This window comes from Squalius cephalus (assembly GCF_949319135.1).
Source record: "Squalius cephalus genome assembly, chromosome: 20".
Taxonomy (NCBI): Eukaryota; Metazoa; Chordata; class Actinopteri; order Cypriniformes; family Leuciscidae; genus Squalius; species Squalius cephalus.
Genome location: NC_137141.1, coordinates 30694356 through 30707584, shown reverse-complemented (window position 1 = coordinate 30707584; position 13229 = coordinate 30694356). Strand labels below are relative to the sequence as shown.

Sequence of the window (13229 nt, the reverse complement as noted above, 5' to 3'; positions counted from 1 at the left end):
GTCACGTAAACTGCCCTGTCAATCATCTTGTCACAGTTAAAATCCTCTATTAAATCTAATTTAATTTCCTACCGTTTCGGAGAGAAATGTAGTAGCACGTTCATCTGCCAGTGGGTCTTTCATGGAGACTGTCCTCATGTGTTTGCAATTTGAATATAATAATGCATTTAAAAGTTGGTGCGCTTCACCAACGGACGTCGCTCAAATGCCTCTGGGCGCAATTGGATAGACCTAAAACCAATCAGAGCGATCGTCATTGTGTAAAGCCCGCCCCAACGTTTCTGATTGGTGCCGCGATTTCGACGGATTAGAAATGGGCTTGAATGAGCTCTTTGCCAGACTACTTGCAGAGCAAATCTAAATTTGCCGGAAGTTGTCTGGGTTTTCCCAGGCTATGTTCCAAGTCAAAAATGACCGAAAACAGCCAAGGTCTGACCCTTTCTTGAAAAGCTTAAACATTGCAGGCAGTCGATTTGGAGCAGGATTGGAACTGAACTCTGCAGGTAGGAAGCCCTCCTGAAGCAAGGTTGGCTACGCCTGCTGTAAACTGTTTATTAAACAAATGCTCAAATCAAAGTAGTCTATTTGGCTTTAGGAAACTTTAGAGTTTCTTAGTTCACATGCTGATCAAATGTCATCATAAGCTCTGTTAGCCTAAAATGTCTTAAAGCTTGTTCACACCAAGTACGATAACTATAATGATAACTAACTATAATGTTTAAGTAACCATTGTAATTCAACGAGAATAGCGAAGTCCAAACCACAGCATTAACCAGTGTTTGGGAAAGTTACTATTAAAATCAATGCATTACTCTTAGGTCAGCAATGGCCTTGAAGTGAGTTTTAAGAGACTTTAAATATATACAGTATATTTGTATTATTTAACATATTTAATTGTTGTATATAATTTTTGAGTTTGCATTTCACTGTTTTTATTCATTATGAGGAATACTGAATCTGTTTTTGTGCAGTGAGATGAGTAAATGCATGCTTACATTTAGTCTAGAACTACAATAAGCATCTCTGCACTTACTACAGATTTCTCTCAATATGGAGAAAAGAGAGTTGTCAGTCAATACAAAGTAAAGCAAGTTGCATTTAAAAGTATTGTGTGACTACTCGTTACTTGAAAAAAGTAATCTGATTACATAACTCAAAAAAAAAAAACTCTGATTACTTGTAATGCATTACACTGCCAACACTGACCATAACGATAACGGCACAGAGAAACGATATCGTTGGATCACTTTTTTTCATGTTTTTCCAGCTGATGAACAATATAAACATTGGCAGCCAATCAGAATCCACCCGGCTTTAAAGATCTCGAGCATTTAAAGCTATTATTGATTTTGAGCATTTAAACAGTTATTTCAATATCGTCTGTTGGTGTGGATGCTAATATAGTTAACATTATAGTTAACTTATCTTTACAATTATCATTATTGAACAGGCCTTTAACATTGTGACAAATATATGAATCTGTTACTATATACTTCCTGATAACTACTTTAACTATTGCCAGAAGCATTTTTCTCTCAAACTGTGCACAAATCATGTGTAATCTTTCCAAATGTTGTTTGCTGAAGGGACCTCATTAGTTCACCATCCCTTTGATGTGAGTATGTTGTTTTCCCATCAAACCTGATGCGCCAGTTTTCTTCCAAGGTTGCACCACGCTGGCTCAGGCTAAAACAGAGTGCCTTCAGTCAATTATGGGATGCTAAACCTTTGATGAATTGGAGAAGAAAAGTGTTGCTTTAGACACCCACGGGTCTTTGAGACCAGGTCTTGCCGCTCATCTCTTTGCTGTTTCATCCATCGTTGTGAAATAAATGATGAGGCCAATTTCCTGCTGAAACTCTGCAAATCACTTTTTCAGCTCTGCTGAAGGGGGGGTTTGATAGGTTAATTCCCTTAGATAAAGTGAGATTGAGCTAAGAAATGTGAAATGCCAATCTCAGAGGTAAACTTTTTCATTCTATCACTCTATCATCTCCTCCAGTGAGGTGTGAGTTTTTGATAAATTGACACTGTAACCCAAGTCTAATCTTCTTTGGCCTTTTATTATTCCATGTTTAGAATTCAATATATCACATTTACACTGAAAGTATTACACTGCCAGCGGACTACATGACACAGTATTATTGTTTGTGTTTTGGATCAAATCAGGCTGGCTGAGGATCGTGTGCTCCCTGCTGCTAATAAATCAATATCGCACTTACTATTTGTCAGAATTTTTTTTAACAATAATATTAGTATTGTATTTAACAAATAAATGCAATTACTAAATATATAATTTTTTGTCTCATAAAAATGCACATTTGACAGTACTGCAGATTAAAATGTATGGATATTAATAACAGTAACATCATTAACTATATGGTTTCCTGCTAATTTCCTGCACTGCAGTGTGTGTGGCCATTTTAATTAAACAAGTATATAGTCTATTGTGCTGCGTGTTTCAGAGCAAAGCATGTCTCTGTGTTCTTTCACACACATACAGCACATGATCCATTGTTTTAAGCATCTTAGAGCAACAAACTTAATGCATTTGGGAATGCAACCGTCACCAGTTATGGACAAATGATTTCACTAGATTTGTAATGAGAAGCATTTGTAAACCTGTTGTCACAGAAACTTAAAGGTCTGTTTAACTCTTGCAAGTGAAGAAATTTAGATGTAAGAATTGTAATCTTAGTACTGTAAAGTAAATATATATATATATATATTTTTTTTTTTTTTTTTTTTTTTTTACAGTGCAGTTGTATTTTAAAAGTAATATATTTAATAATATATTAATCATATATTTGGAAAAACAGTAGGTAATTTGCGTTGGAATTTGTACAGAGGTTGCGTGAGAAAAACACAGACTTGGCAGATTCGGACGGGATTAAAATCACAAACTACGTCTGTAAAACATGAATTTCTCAAACGACCCCATGGAAAACTAGTCCTGTCCGAATAGGGCTTAAAGGGGTCATATAATGCCATTTTTGTACAAGCTAATATGTTTCTTTAGGGTCTAAATTAAAAGTTTGTAATATACTTTAATTAAAAATTCTCATTAGTATTGTAAGAAAACACTCATTTTACCTGGTCAAAAACAGCTCTGTTTTCAGCACGCCGTTTCAGTGCATGTGTCTTTAAATGATAATGAGCTTTGCTCACCCCGCCCCTCTGTTCTGTGGGGCGTTCTGAAACAACGCACGTGGACCGTTGCCTTGACAACAGTTGAGGTTATATTTTGGAACAAGAATGGCAACGGGAGTTTCTGGGGATACGTCTTTGCAACCATACCAATTTGAACCTAATTCGGACTCTGAACAAGATGACGGCCCCGAAGAAGTTCGACCATTACGGCTCGGACAGGACGTTTCTGAATGGTTGGTTAACGTAATGTCATTTTGATCTATTTTTGTATGTACTGGCACGGTAGAATAGTGAGATACAAACGCTATGTGTTTAGCTTTACTTATGTATAGGTTAGTTCGTTGACAGATTGATGCTGAAAAACTTTTTTTTGTAAATGTTAGGCTTCTCAATGATGCGTATTGCGTAACGTTATCTCTGTGTTGACTGTTTCTAGCAGTAGTTGAAAGATACCTAATAGTTTGTGTAGCACACTGTTACGTGTCTTTTTGCATGTAATTAGTGTAAATATTAGCCACATTCATCATGAAGTGCAAGCAATTTGCAAAGATTAATATACAGGTTAATAAAACGTTATACTTAGTACAAGTAAACCAGGTGTAACTTAGTACAAGTTAACCAGGTGTAACTTAGTGTTACCACGTTAACTATAACACCTGTGTACACAGTTTTTATAACACATTAACCATAACACGTTGTTCATTATTATACAGTATAGGATTATGAGTTGTTTTGAGAACGTCGTTACATAGAAAACATGCCGTAATGTACCCTACGATGCAGTAATGAGTGTAAACATTACCAACATTCATCATAAAGTGCAAGCGATTTGCAAAGATTAATATACAGGTTACTAAAAAGTTATACTTACTTCTTCTGGAATTGCAGCAGGCACACGAATAGTTGGTACAGATTCATTTTTCAGTAGCAGCCTCTTAGCAAACCCAGCTTTATACTGACACTCTTTAAAAAGCAGTCTGGTGAGAAATGATTGCTAGCGCAAACATAATGGCATTTAGATTGATCGTTGGGAATATTTCCTTCAAAAACAAAACTCAGCCACTGCGTCTTCAGCGGGTCAGATTTCGGAACAGTGATTCGCCAGTGAACGCCATTCTGCTCCAGCATATCAACAATGGCGGACTACTATGACGACAGCTGTCACAGCTCGCTCAGGGCGGGTCTTGTGTTGAAACACGGGTCAATCACAATCGTGGGAGGGGCGTTGGATATTGTGACGTCATTGGCCGTCGAACGGCTTGATTTCAGAGAGGGTCAAACATATAAGGAGATTAAAACAAAACCACTGGATGGATTTTTATCATGATAGGATGGTTGTGTACAGGCACTGCCAACAGACATTTCAGTGCAAACAACTTGTAAAAGTGCATGTACCATTATATGACCCCTTTAAGATAATACTTTGTCTGTTTTTTCTCTTTCAATGAAGCCACAGCAGAACTGTTGCAACACAGCAGTGGTGTTTTGTTCCTGAACGTTTCAGTGTTTTAGTCAGGTAAATGCTTCAAGGTCTCATTCATAAAGACAGTCTCTTGTCTCAATCCTGAATTAACCAGCATTTTAAATGAACTGATTAAGTGAATTATTCAATGACTTATCCATAAGGAAAGTCACTTAATTCATCAGCGTTTTTGAACTAATTGATGAAGTGAATAATTCAATGACTCACTCAAAAACACAGTCACTTGTTTTGTTCCTGAATAAAGTAGTATTTTTGAATTGATTCAATGAATGATTCTGTTTCTGGAATGTGCAAATACAGATACACACAATGAAAGTCTCAGAGCTGTTGACTCTTGCACTCTTGGAATGCTGTTCAACCAATCAGATTCGAGGTCTGTAACTAACTATAGTAAAATGAGCAAGAAAACAATGCTTGACTTGGTCTAGATGGGGCAATTCATGCAGAATCAATAGCTTTACAAAAAGTGCTGAAAATTAATGGGCAGCAGTTCTATTGAACACTGTTTAAGTACAGCCGTCCAAAAAGTGCAGCATGCACATATTATGAAAGTTTCTAAAGCCATTAACTTATAGCCATTGTCAACCCTCACAATGCAATGTCACATTCAATAAGGGAAAAGTTTGGTTATGTTCCCTGAGTTTGTCATTTGATGTGACCACTGAGGATTTTGTGTGTTGTTTCTGTCAAGGTGATAACCAGCAGCTCCGACAGAGACACAGTCTCACACGTACTGTCACACTGTGGGAGTCACACCGTTGGTGTGTTCACAGATCTGACTACCAACTAATAATAAACCTCACAGCACCTCATACTGAGAGATGAATCTTATGAGTTGTTAACAATGTCAACTCCTTGGTAAAGAAGTGAAATCTTTTTTATTGCAGTAAGTTATTGCTCTGAACACTCACCTGTCCATCAAGGTCGAAGGCGAGACAGGCGATACCGTGTGTGTGCATGTCTTTCAGTATGGACACTGTCTGCACAGTGTACGAGTCCCATACACAGATATACGGCTCCTTTCCAACCTGTCCTGTGGCCACCAGAACTCGCTCTGGATGCAGGGCTAAACTGTGGAAAGAGAAAGACAATGGGGAATTAGGATATCTAAAGGCTGATTAACTGACAATATTTGCCTGGCAAAACAAATTCTACACAAGTATGTGAGCGCAAACACTTATTCAAGCTGCAAGCATATCAGCTAATCACTATTTGAACCACAAATTCTGTCAGGACCACTATCGTCAAATGCGATTGACCATTAGCATATAGTTTGGATTGGCGGTATGGTTCTGTTCTGGGCAAGAACTCCCGGTGCATCCATGCTAGCATGGATAAGAGAAGGGAGAACTGCAAATAACCCCCCTTATGGTAAACAGAACAGAACCAACAAGAATCATCATTAATGTCAATATTTTAATGTACAACATAGCCTAATTCGAGAATATAGTCTGATTCAAAGGGGAATCAGAATACCAAATCCTGACTGGATGAGAGGAGGAGCTGGGGATGGAGGAGGGTAATTAACTCCTGAGAGTCAGCTGATGCTAGCTTGACTAACGTGACGCTACGCTTGGTTATTATTGCCTGCAAACTTACAAATAAATGAACTAAAAGAGGGCTGCAGGGATGTCATATATTTGCAGGCCAAAATCTAAAAAACAATTTAGCATTTTAGCACTTCCAGTTCCATCGTCATGAAGTCAATGTTTTTTTTAATTGTTATATTTTTTTTATTAAATGTCTGAAATAAGGTCTGTGTGGTGAACACAAGCTCAAGATATTTCACATTTTATTCTACGACATTTTTTCTGGATCTTCGGGAGGAGGAGATTGGAGCTTTAACTTCTACATTTCCATAACTGTTTATTTCACACCGACATAATGAGTTTCTCTGCAGTAAACCGTGATAAACGATTCTGCGGGAGTGATATCGCGGATCCACTTCACGCTCACTGCGCAGACTTGAGAATCAAGATATCAGCGCCATATTTGGACTCTAATTACAATAGAAGAGAGTGAAGGTACGTCGTACATCTTTTTTTACAGTCTATGTTTTGTAACCAACAGGCCACTCAGTAATGTGGTAATCAGTTAATTCTCATGTCAATTTAAAGTATAATTCTCATCATTGTCACAAAGTGCACAAGAGCAGACATTAGCATAAACTGTCTTTTTCTCCAGCCAATATTCACAACCATTGTCATGTCGAAACAACAGTTTGAAGAGCAAATTAGTTAAGGTAAACTTCTTAACAGCTAACTACTTGAATAATAACACAGTCTCCCTTTGAGTACTGAGGTTTGTTACCCCAAAACAAGAACACGTTAAGTATTTACAACAGGAAAGAACACTTGCAGTGCACTGGCCAAAATTCGCTAACTGGCCATTCTGCCAATGTTACACATTTCAAAAATACATCATTAAATATTTGGTGATATGGTCCTACTCGAAATCCGGCCTTGATACAGATAACTGATTTTAAAAAAGGAGATTGTGGACAGCTACAATAGGATGAGCTATTACTGCTTATCATTTCCCACAGTCAGGAGTGAAAGTGAGAGAAAGGCTTTTACTGTAGTTATCAGAGACCCATGAAGAGATAACCGGAAGAAGACACTGTCTTCTGCAACCTAAGACTCATGAAACCGAGGCTTAGATAAAGACAGTCAACACAGCATGTTTTGTGTGTTTTAGATGTAAATGTAGTCGACATTCATTCTATTCCTTCTTTATTTTTAAATAAGCTTTTCTTTTTCATCTCACAGCATGTAGCATTATCCATAATAATGCCCTGGTGCAGAAATAGGTGGAAAAATCAGGTCATCGCTGTTCATGTAGCAGTTTTCACTCTCACCATCATACTAGTTCACTAAATTCATTCAGGCTTGCCTTCACATGCCCTAGGAAATCCCAGAGGCGTCCAAATGTTGCATAACATCTGTCCAGCTTTACTACGGTCTCTCGCTCATGCACACATATATACTCTTTTTCATTTTTATCAGCAGTGTAAGGGTCCGTTCATGCAGAACACGTTTTTGTGTTTTTCCATTGTTTTTTTTTTTTTATGTAACATGGGCTGGACATGTGTTTGACCATTGCACTAATGCCTCTAAAATGTGGCACATTAAGGTCAAAAGAAGTTCAACTATTAAAAAATGTCTTTACGCTTTATTTCTATAGCCCACTTTAGCATTAAACTAACTATAAGTTACTTTGGAACTACATGTCAACTAACTCTCATTAGAGTATTAATAGACTGGTTTGGGTTAGTAGAATAAGTTGACATACTTGCAAAGTTACTTATATTAGTCAGTAATGTCTGTTGGGGAGCATCAAAATAAAGAGTTAGCACATATTCAGCAGACAGTATACTAATCTTTCGGTCCAATTAAAATCACAGCTTGCTCGTCTTGTGAAAATTGCAATGAAAGTTATGGGTGTAAGAGAGTACTCATCACTTCAATCAATTTACGAATCGTTGATTTTTAAAAATGCACAGACAATAGTGAGTGATTCAAGCCATGTTTTATTTCCTATGTATCAGATGCTGCCATCAGGGAGACGGTATAGAGTCCCATTGTGTAAGAGCAACCGTTACAAAAAGTCATTTATTCCTGTATCTATTAATATGTTAAATAGTAAGATGTAGTAATGTAGTGGGTTTTTTTTTTTTTTTTTTCTCCCTTTCTGAGATTGAAATGTAGTGTAAATTCATTATTGGATCCATTTCAATTTGCCTATATGGTGGGAAGAGGGACTGTTGATGCTGTTAACACTTTTAGCTTTTTATTGGTTTGTGTGTGCATATGTGTTATGTATGTATATGTTGTGTATTAATGCAGCTTTGAGTCCAAGACAAATTTCCTGAAAAAGGACAATAAAGTATACTAACTAACTAACTACTAATACTCTAATGACTGCTAGCTGACATGTTATTTCAAAGTTACTTACAGTATACACAGTATAATGTCTTAGGTGGACAAAGTGTTACCAAAGTGTTACTCCAACTCTATTGGAGTCAGACAACACGTGTCAGGACCTACTCATTGTCGTAATCATACTCTAGATCTAATATTATCGCATGGCATCTATGTTGAGACACTTCAAAATATAAGACACATGCACAATGGTCAAAGACATCATTCTAACATGTTTACATAAAAACATGCTGGCAACTTTTTCTTAAATGCTGGTGGGGAAAGAGTTAATATTCGTATAGTGAGACAGAAAATTCTACAATAATTTTACACAGATTTTTCACCAATGATTAAATGCGTATTGGTTTTCCATTCACACTAGGTTGCATTTATATAAAAATATTAAATTAAATTTCATGTAGTATTAAACGGATAGTTCACTTTGAAATTAAATTTTGGTATGTTTTAGCTTACCTCAAGGGCATCCAAGATGTAGGTGTCTTTGTTTCCGCAGTAGTTTCAATTTTGATATTTTTAGGTCAAACCATTCTTGTCTGTCAGTCATATAATGCAGGTCTATGGTCACTATCTGAAAGAGCATACACAGAGAAGTCCAAATTAAACAATTCCCCATCGTAAGTACACATTGATGGCCTAAGACATTCGTTTTCTCACACAAACCGCTCGTTTCGTGTCTTAGGCCATCAATGTGTACTTACGATGGGGAATTGTTTAATTTGGACTTCTCTGTGTATGCTCTTTCAGATAGTGACCATAGACCTGCATTATATGACTGACAGACAAGAACGGTTTGACCTAAAAATATCAAAATTTAAACTACTGCGGAAACAAAGACACCTACATCTTGGATGCCCTTGAGGTAAGCTAAAACATACCAAAATTTTATTTCAAAGTGAACTATCCCTTTAAGTGTCCATTTCTTCACTTCTTTCTATTTTTATTTTTTTTCAATTAGATATTGTAGACTATTGAATGCTAATGATAGGAAGACATAATCTTGACATAATTGGGAAAGCAGCAGCCTTTTTTGTTATAAGTGGTCAGAATAATGTATTAATGTAGCTTGAGATGGCAGAAGGCTATTTATAAGCACTTAAAACATTCCCTTGTCTGACATGGTTGCATGTGCAATACAATGTGCCATAAATGTAGCAATGTAGCGTTTTGTCTTGCTGCATCACTCCTTGTTGGAAATAATAGCTCATTACTGGAAAAGCTAGACCAGTGTGAACACATGAGCTACTGTCACACAACTGTTGCTACTTTCAGCTGTTTGAAACTTTGAAAAGCGAAGGTGAGTTGGGGTGGATAAAATTAGGCTTTTTTTATAAAGCCAGTAGACTATGTAAGGGGAACTTTTGTTTGAAGCTCAATGAAAAAAGATTTCCTTTGCCCTGTTTGAACCCACTCTCATCTAGGCTTGAATTGCCTGAGAGACACAATTTCACCAACAATTTAACATTGACTATCTGTCAAAACGTTCCCCTGTTCTCGAGGGCGTTCTGGTTTCTGTCTCCTGCTCTTGACGGTGTGTTTGTTTATATTCAGCTAGAGTTTCCAGCTCCCACAGTCTGAGCCTTCAGATTTCAGCTTTTTAAGCCTGCCAGGGTGATTCTGCCTGGCACTGAGGAGGAGTGACTACATTAAACCCCTCAGGGAGCCGTAGCGCTCATGAACATCGCTGTGTGTCTGCCTTGTCTGTCTTTTTTAATCTGTCTCTCTTGCTCCCACAATCGCTTTTCTCATATACCTGTTCCCTCTTTCTACATCAGTAATTCTCATCCAGGGCTACAAGTACTTTGTTAAAGCTATTAAATTCTAATTATGACTTTCAAAATAAAACTATTAGCACTGTCATAAGAGTTAAATAAAACCTATCCTCAAGATTAAAATAATAATAATTATTATTATTATTTCACTATTTTTTTTATTAATTTCATTTTGAATAAATTAGAATAAATAACTTTGATCTTTTCAGTTCCTCACCGAATTTTGGCTATTTTTCACATATAATTCCTCACCTTAGTGCTGCTATGTGTCAGTTGCCTTAAAGATAGATAGTTGGATTTCTGTGAACTGTTAGCTGTCTTTTTATGTCAATGCCACAATAAGGGGAAATTAGAAATATGGTTTGAGTGGATTAAGAATGTTCCTTATTTTTTTATTCTTGTTACATAGTGGACTTTCTGCATATTCATTATAAATGGCAATAAATAAAGTATTATATATACATTATATTCAGTTCCGTATAAAGACCAGTATATAAAGAGCAGTGTTATTTTAGTATTTTAGAATTATTTTATAAATTAAAATAATTATAATATTATAGTATTTATTCATATTTTGTATAGCTTTTATTTTATTCTATTTTAAAATGTATTTTATTTTATCTATTATGTTATTGTTTTCATTTTCATATTAGTTTTTTTTTTTTGCTTCAAGTTTTTTTTGTGTTTTTGTAATTTGTATTAGTTTTTTATATTTCTATTTAGATTTATTTTTATTTCTTAACTTATTTTATTTCAGTTAATTGCCAAGTTTTTATTTTAAATCATCTAATATTTGCATTTTATTTCATCTTTATTTCAGTTAACAAAATACATTTTTAATAGATTTAGTTTTACTTAGCAATAACAAAACTGATAAATACCCCAGAAGTACATTTATTTTTCCCAAATGTTTTCCTATTTACATATCATCAATGTAAAATGTAAAAGCCAAACAAATCAAACAAACAAAATGTAGTTATAAAATAACAGCAAAAGCTAAGCTACTTAATGAGTCTTTTTCCCCCACAGCACTGACTGACTTTTGTAGTTTAACACTAAAATCATTCTAATAATGACCATAATATTACTGATCATGTATAATGATATTCAGTATTAATCAAAAGCATCACATTTTTGCACTACATTGTTTTATGTTAAAATCAGTTGTGTTGAGACCTGTTTAAAGCAGTTCCACTCAAATCTGTGCTGCTGTGTGGCTTCCCACATTTCCCTGCAGTGATCGAACCCTCGAGCCAGTCGCCAGTCCTCCTTCTTCTCTCTGTGGATTACATAATCTCACATAACTGAAAATAGAGCAAAACCACTGAGCCTCTGCACAGCTCTCCATCACAGCACAACCTTTCTCTCAAAATGAACGCAAAATGATTTCTTATGTCAAAGAGATCAATAATTGATGCAATTAGTTTCCATGCAGGAGAAACCCACACGGGGTTCAGAGGGGTTTAAAAAAATCATTCAGATGACTTTCGGGAAGAAGGAATTCTTTTGGCTCTCTGCCTCTTTGAGGAATTAACTAAAAATCATGTATTTCCATAAATTGTCTGCATTATTTTAGCTTCTAATTCACTGAAGGAATTATGCAAATTTGGTAATAGTGAAAACTTGCCAAATTTTTGTCTGGATGCTGCAAAGTATAACTAGGGGTCCACAAATATTTTTGAAAAACTTAGGGCCAGATTTACTACACAGTGAATTGCACGATCCCATAAAAGCGCATATGGGAATGGAAAGTTCTGCGCGGGATCCACTGAGGACGCACAAATTAAAGAACACAGACACAACCGGATCATTTCCATGATGACCAACCCAATCTACCAAGAGCAGTGCAAATTAGCATCTGGTTTAAGACTTGCTGTTTTTGGCCGGTAAATAATGGCGCAAATACCAGTAAATTGACTAGCGCAAACCTTAGTAAATCAGCTTGCGTGATTCATTTAAATACTCTCCTCCCATACATTTTGAGTCTGAAAGGGAAAATCCTACAAATTCATATGCAATAAAGTCAGCACGCCTTTGCAGCGCTAATTTTTCACTGCGTGTCTTTTGTAAATCCTGACAGTAATTTTGAGGGTTTGCGCTGGCGTAAAATGTTAGTAAATCTGGCTCTTAATATTTTTCTCACAAAATATAAATGGGTATAAAAGTCACCATGAAATCAAAATTGACAATTCTTTTTTTTTGTATGGAATATTGTATAAATGATTTATCTGTGAATATAATTATTTTCTTTTATTCATGTGCCCTTGTATTCTTTAATCAAAAAACATGAACTTCCCCTCCCTCTTACAACAACATCTCTTCTCTGATGAACAAAATCAAGTCCTGTCCTACATTTTTTCTCATTTGAGAAGCCATTTCACTCTGATATAAATCAGAGTGAAACCCTGGTGTCAGGAAAACCCTGGTGTCCTGCTGACTGATTTAGCCGCTGCTCCATTACTTTCATTTATTTATTTATTATTGCTTTATATTATTGCCTGCACAAAGCATACAAGTGATTTCTGAGTTCGGCTATCAATTGTGACCAGTGGATTGGAAAAATAAACGTGATAGCCCGATAAAAATTAAATTGATAGCCTAATAAATCATGGATTCGCTAGTGTTGTCTGCAAACCCTATTTACCTAATCTCCGGCGAAGGCCTTCTGCACACACAAAAAGAAAAGCCCTGCATGAACACGCAGTGTAATGAAGTGAGTGGCTTTTCCTGATGGATCTTATAGCTATATAGTTTATTTCAATCCATGCTCACGATGCTCGTCGAAACGGTAGGCAAGTCTAAATGCGGAAGAAACCGTGCGTAGAGTCCATTACACGTAGAAGCGTGGATTCAGAGAACTTAGAAAATGTGAAATAATAATGTTGT

At 36.1% G+C, this 13229-nt stretch overlaps 1 protein-coding gene across 2 annotated transcripts in view; it reads right to left on the bottom strand.

Annotated features, from left to right (window-relative positions):
* eml5 (EMAP like 5) overlaps positions 1–13229 on the bottom strand; it is a 103106-nt gene that overhangs the window by 69687 nt on the left and 20190 nt on the right. For both annotated transcript variants that reach the window (XR_013819331.1, XM_079852459.1), the window contains exon 2: positions 5545–5704. Coding sequence is in view for 1 of the 2 variants with exons in the window: in XM_079852459.1 (XP_079708585.1) it covers positions 5545–5704 (160 nt within the window). In the remaining variant the exon portion in view is untranslated. The remainder of the gene's footprint in view (positions 1–5544; positions 5705–13229) is intronic.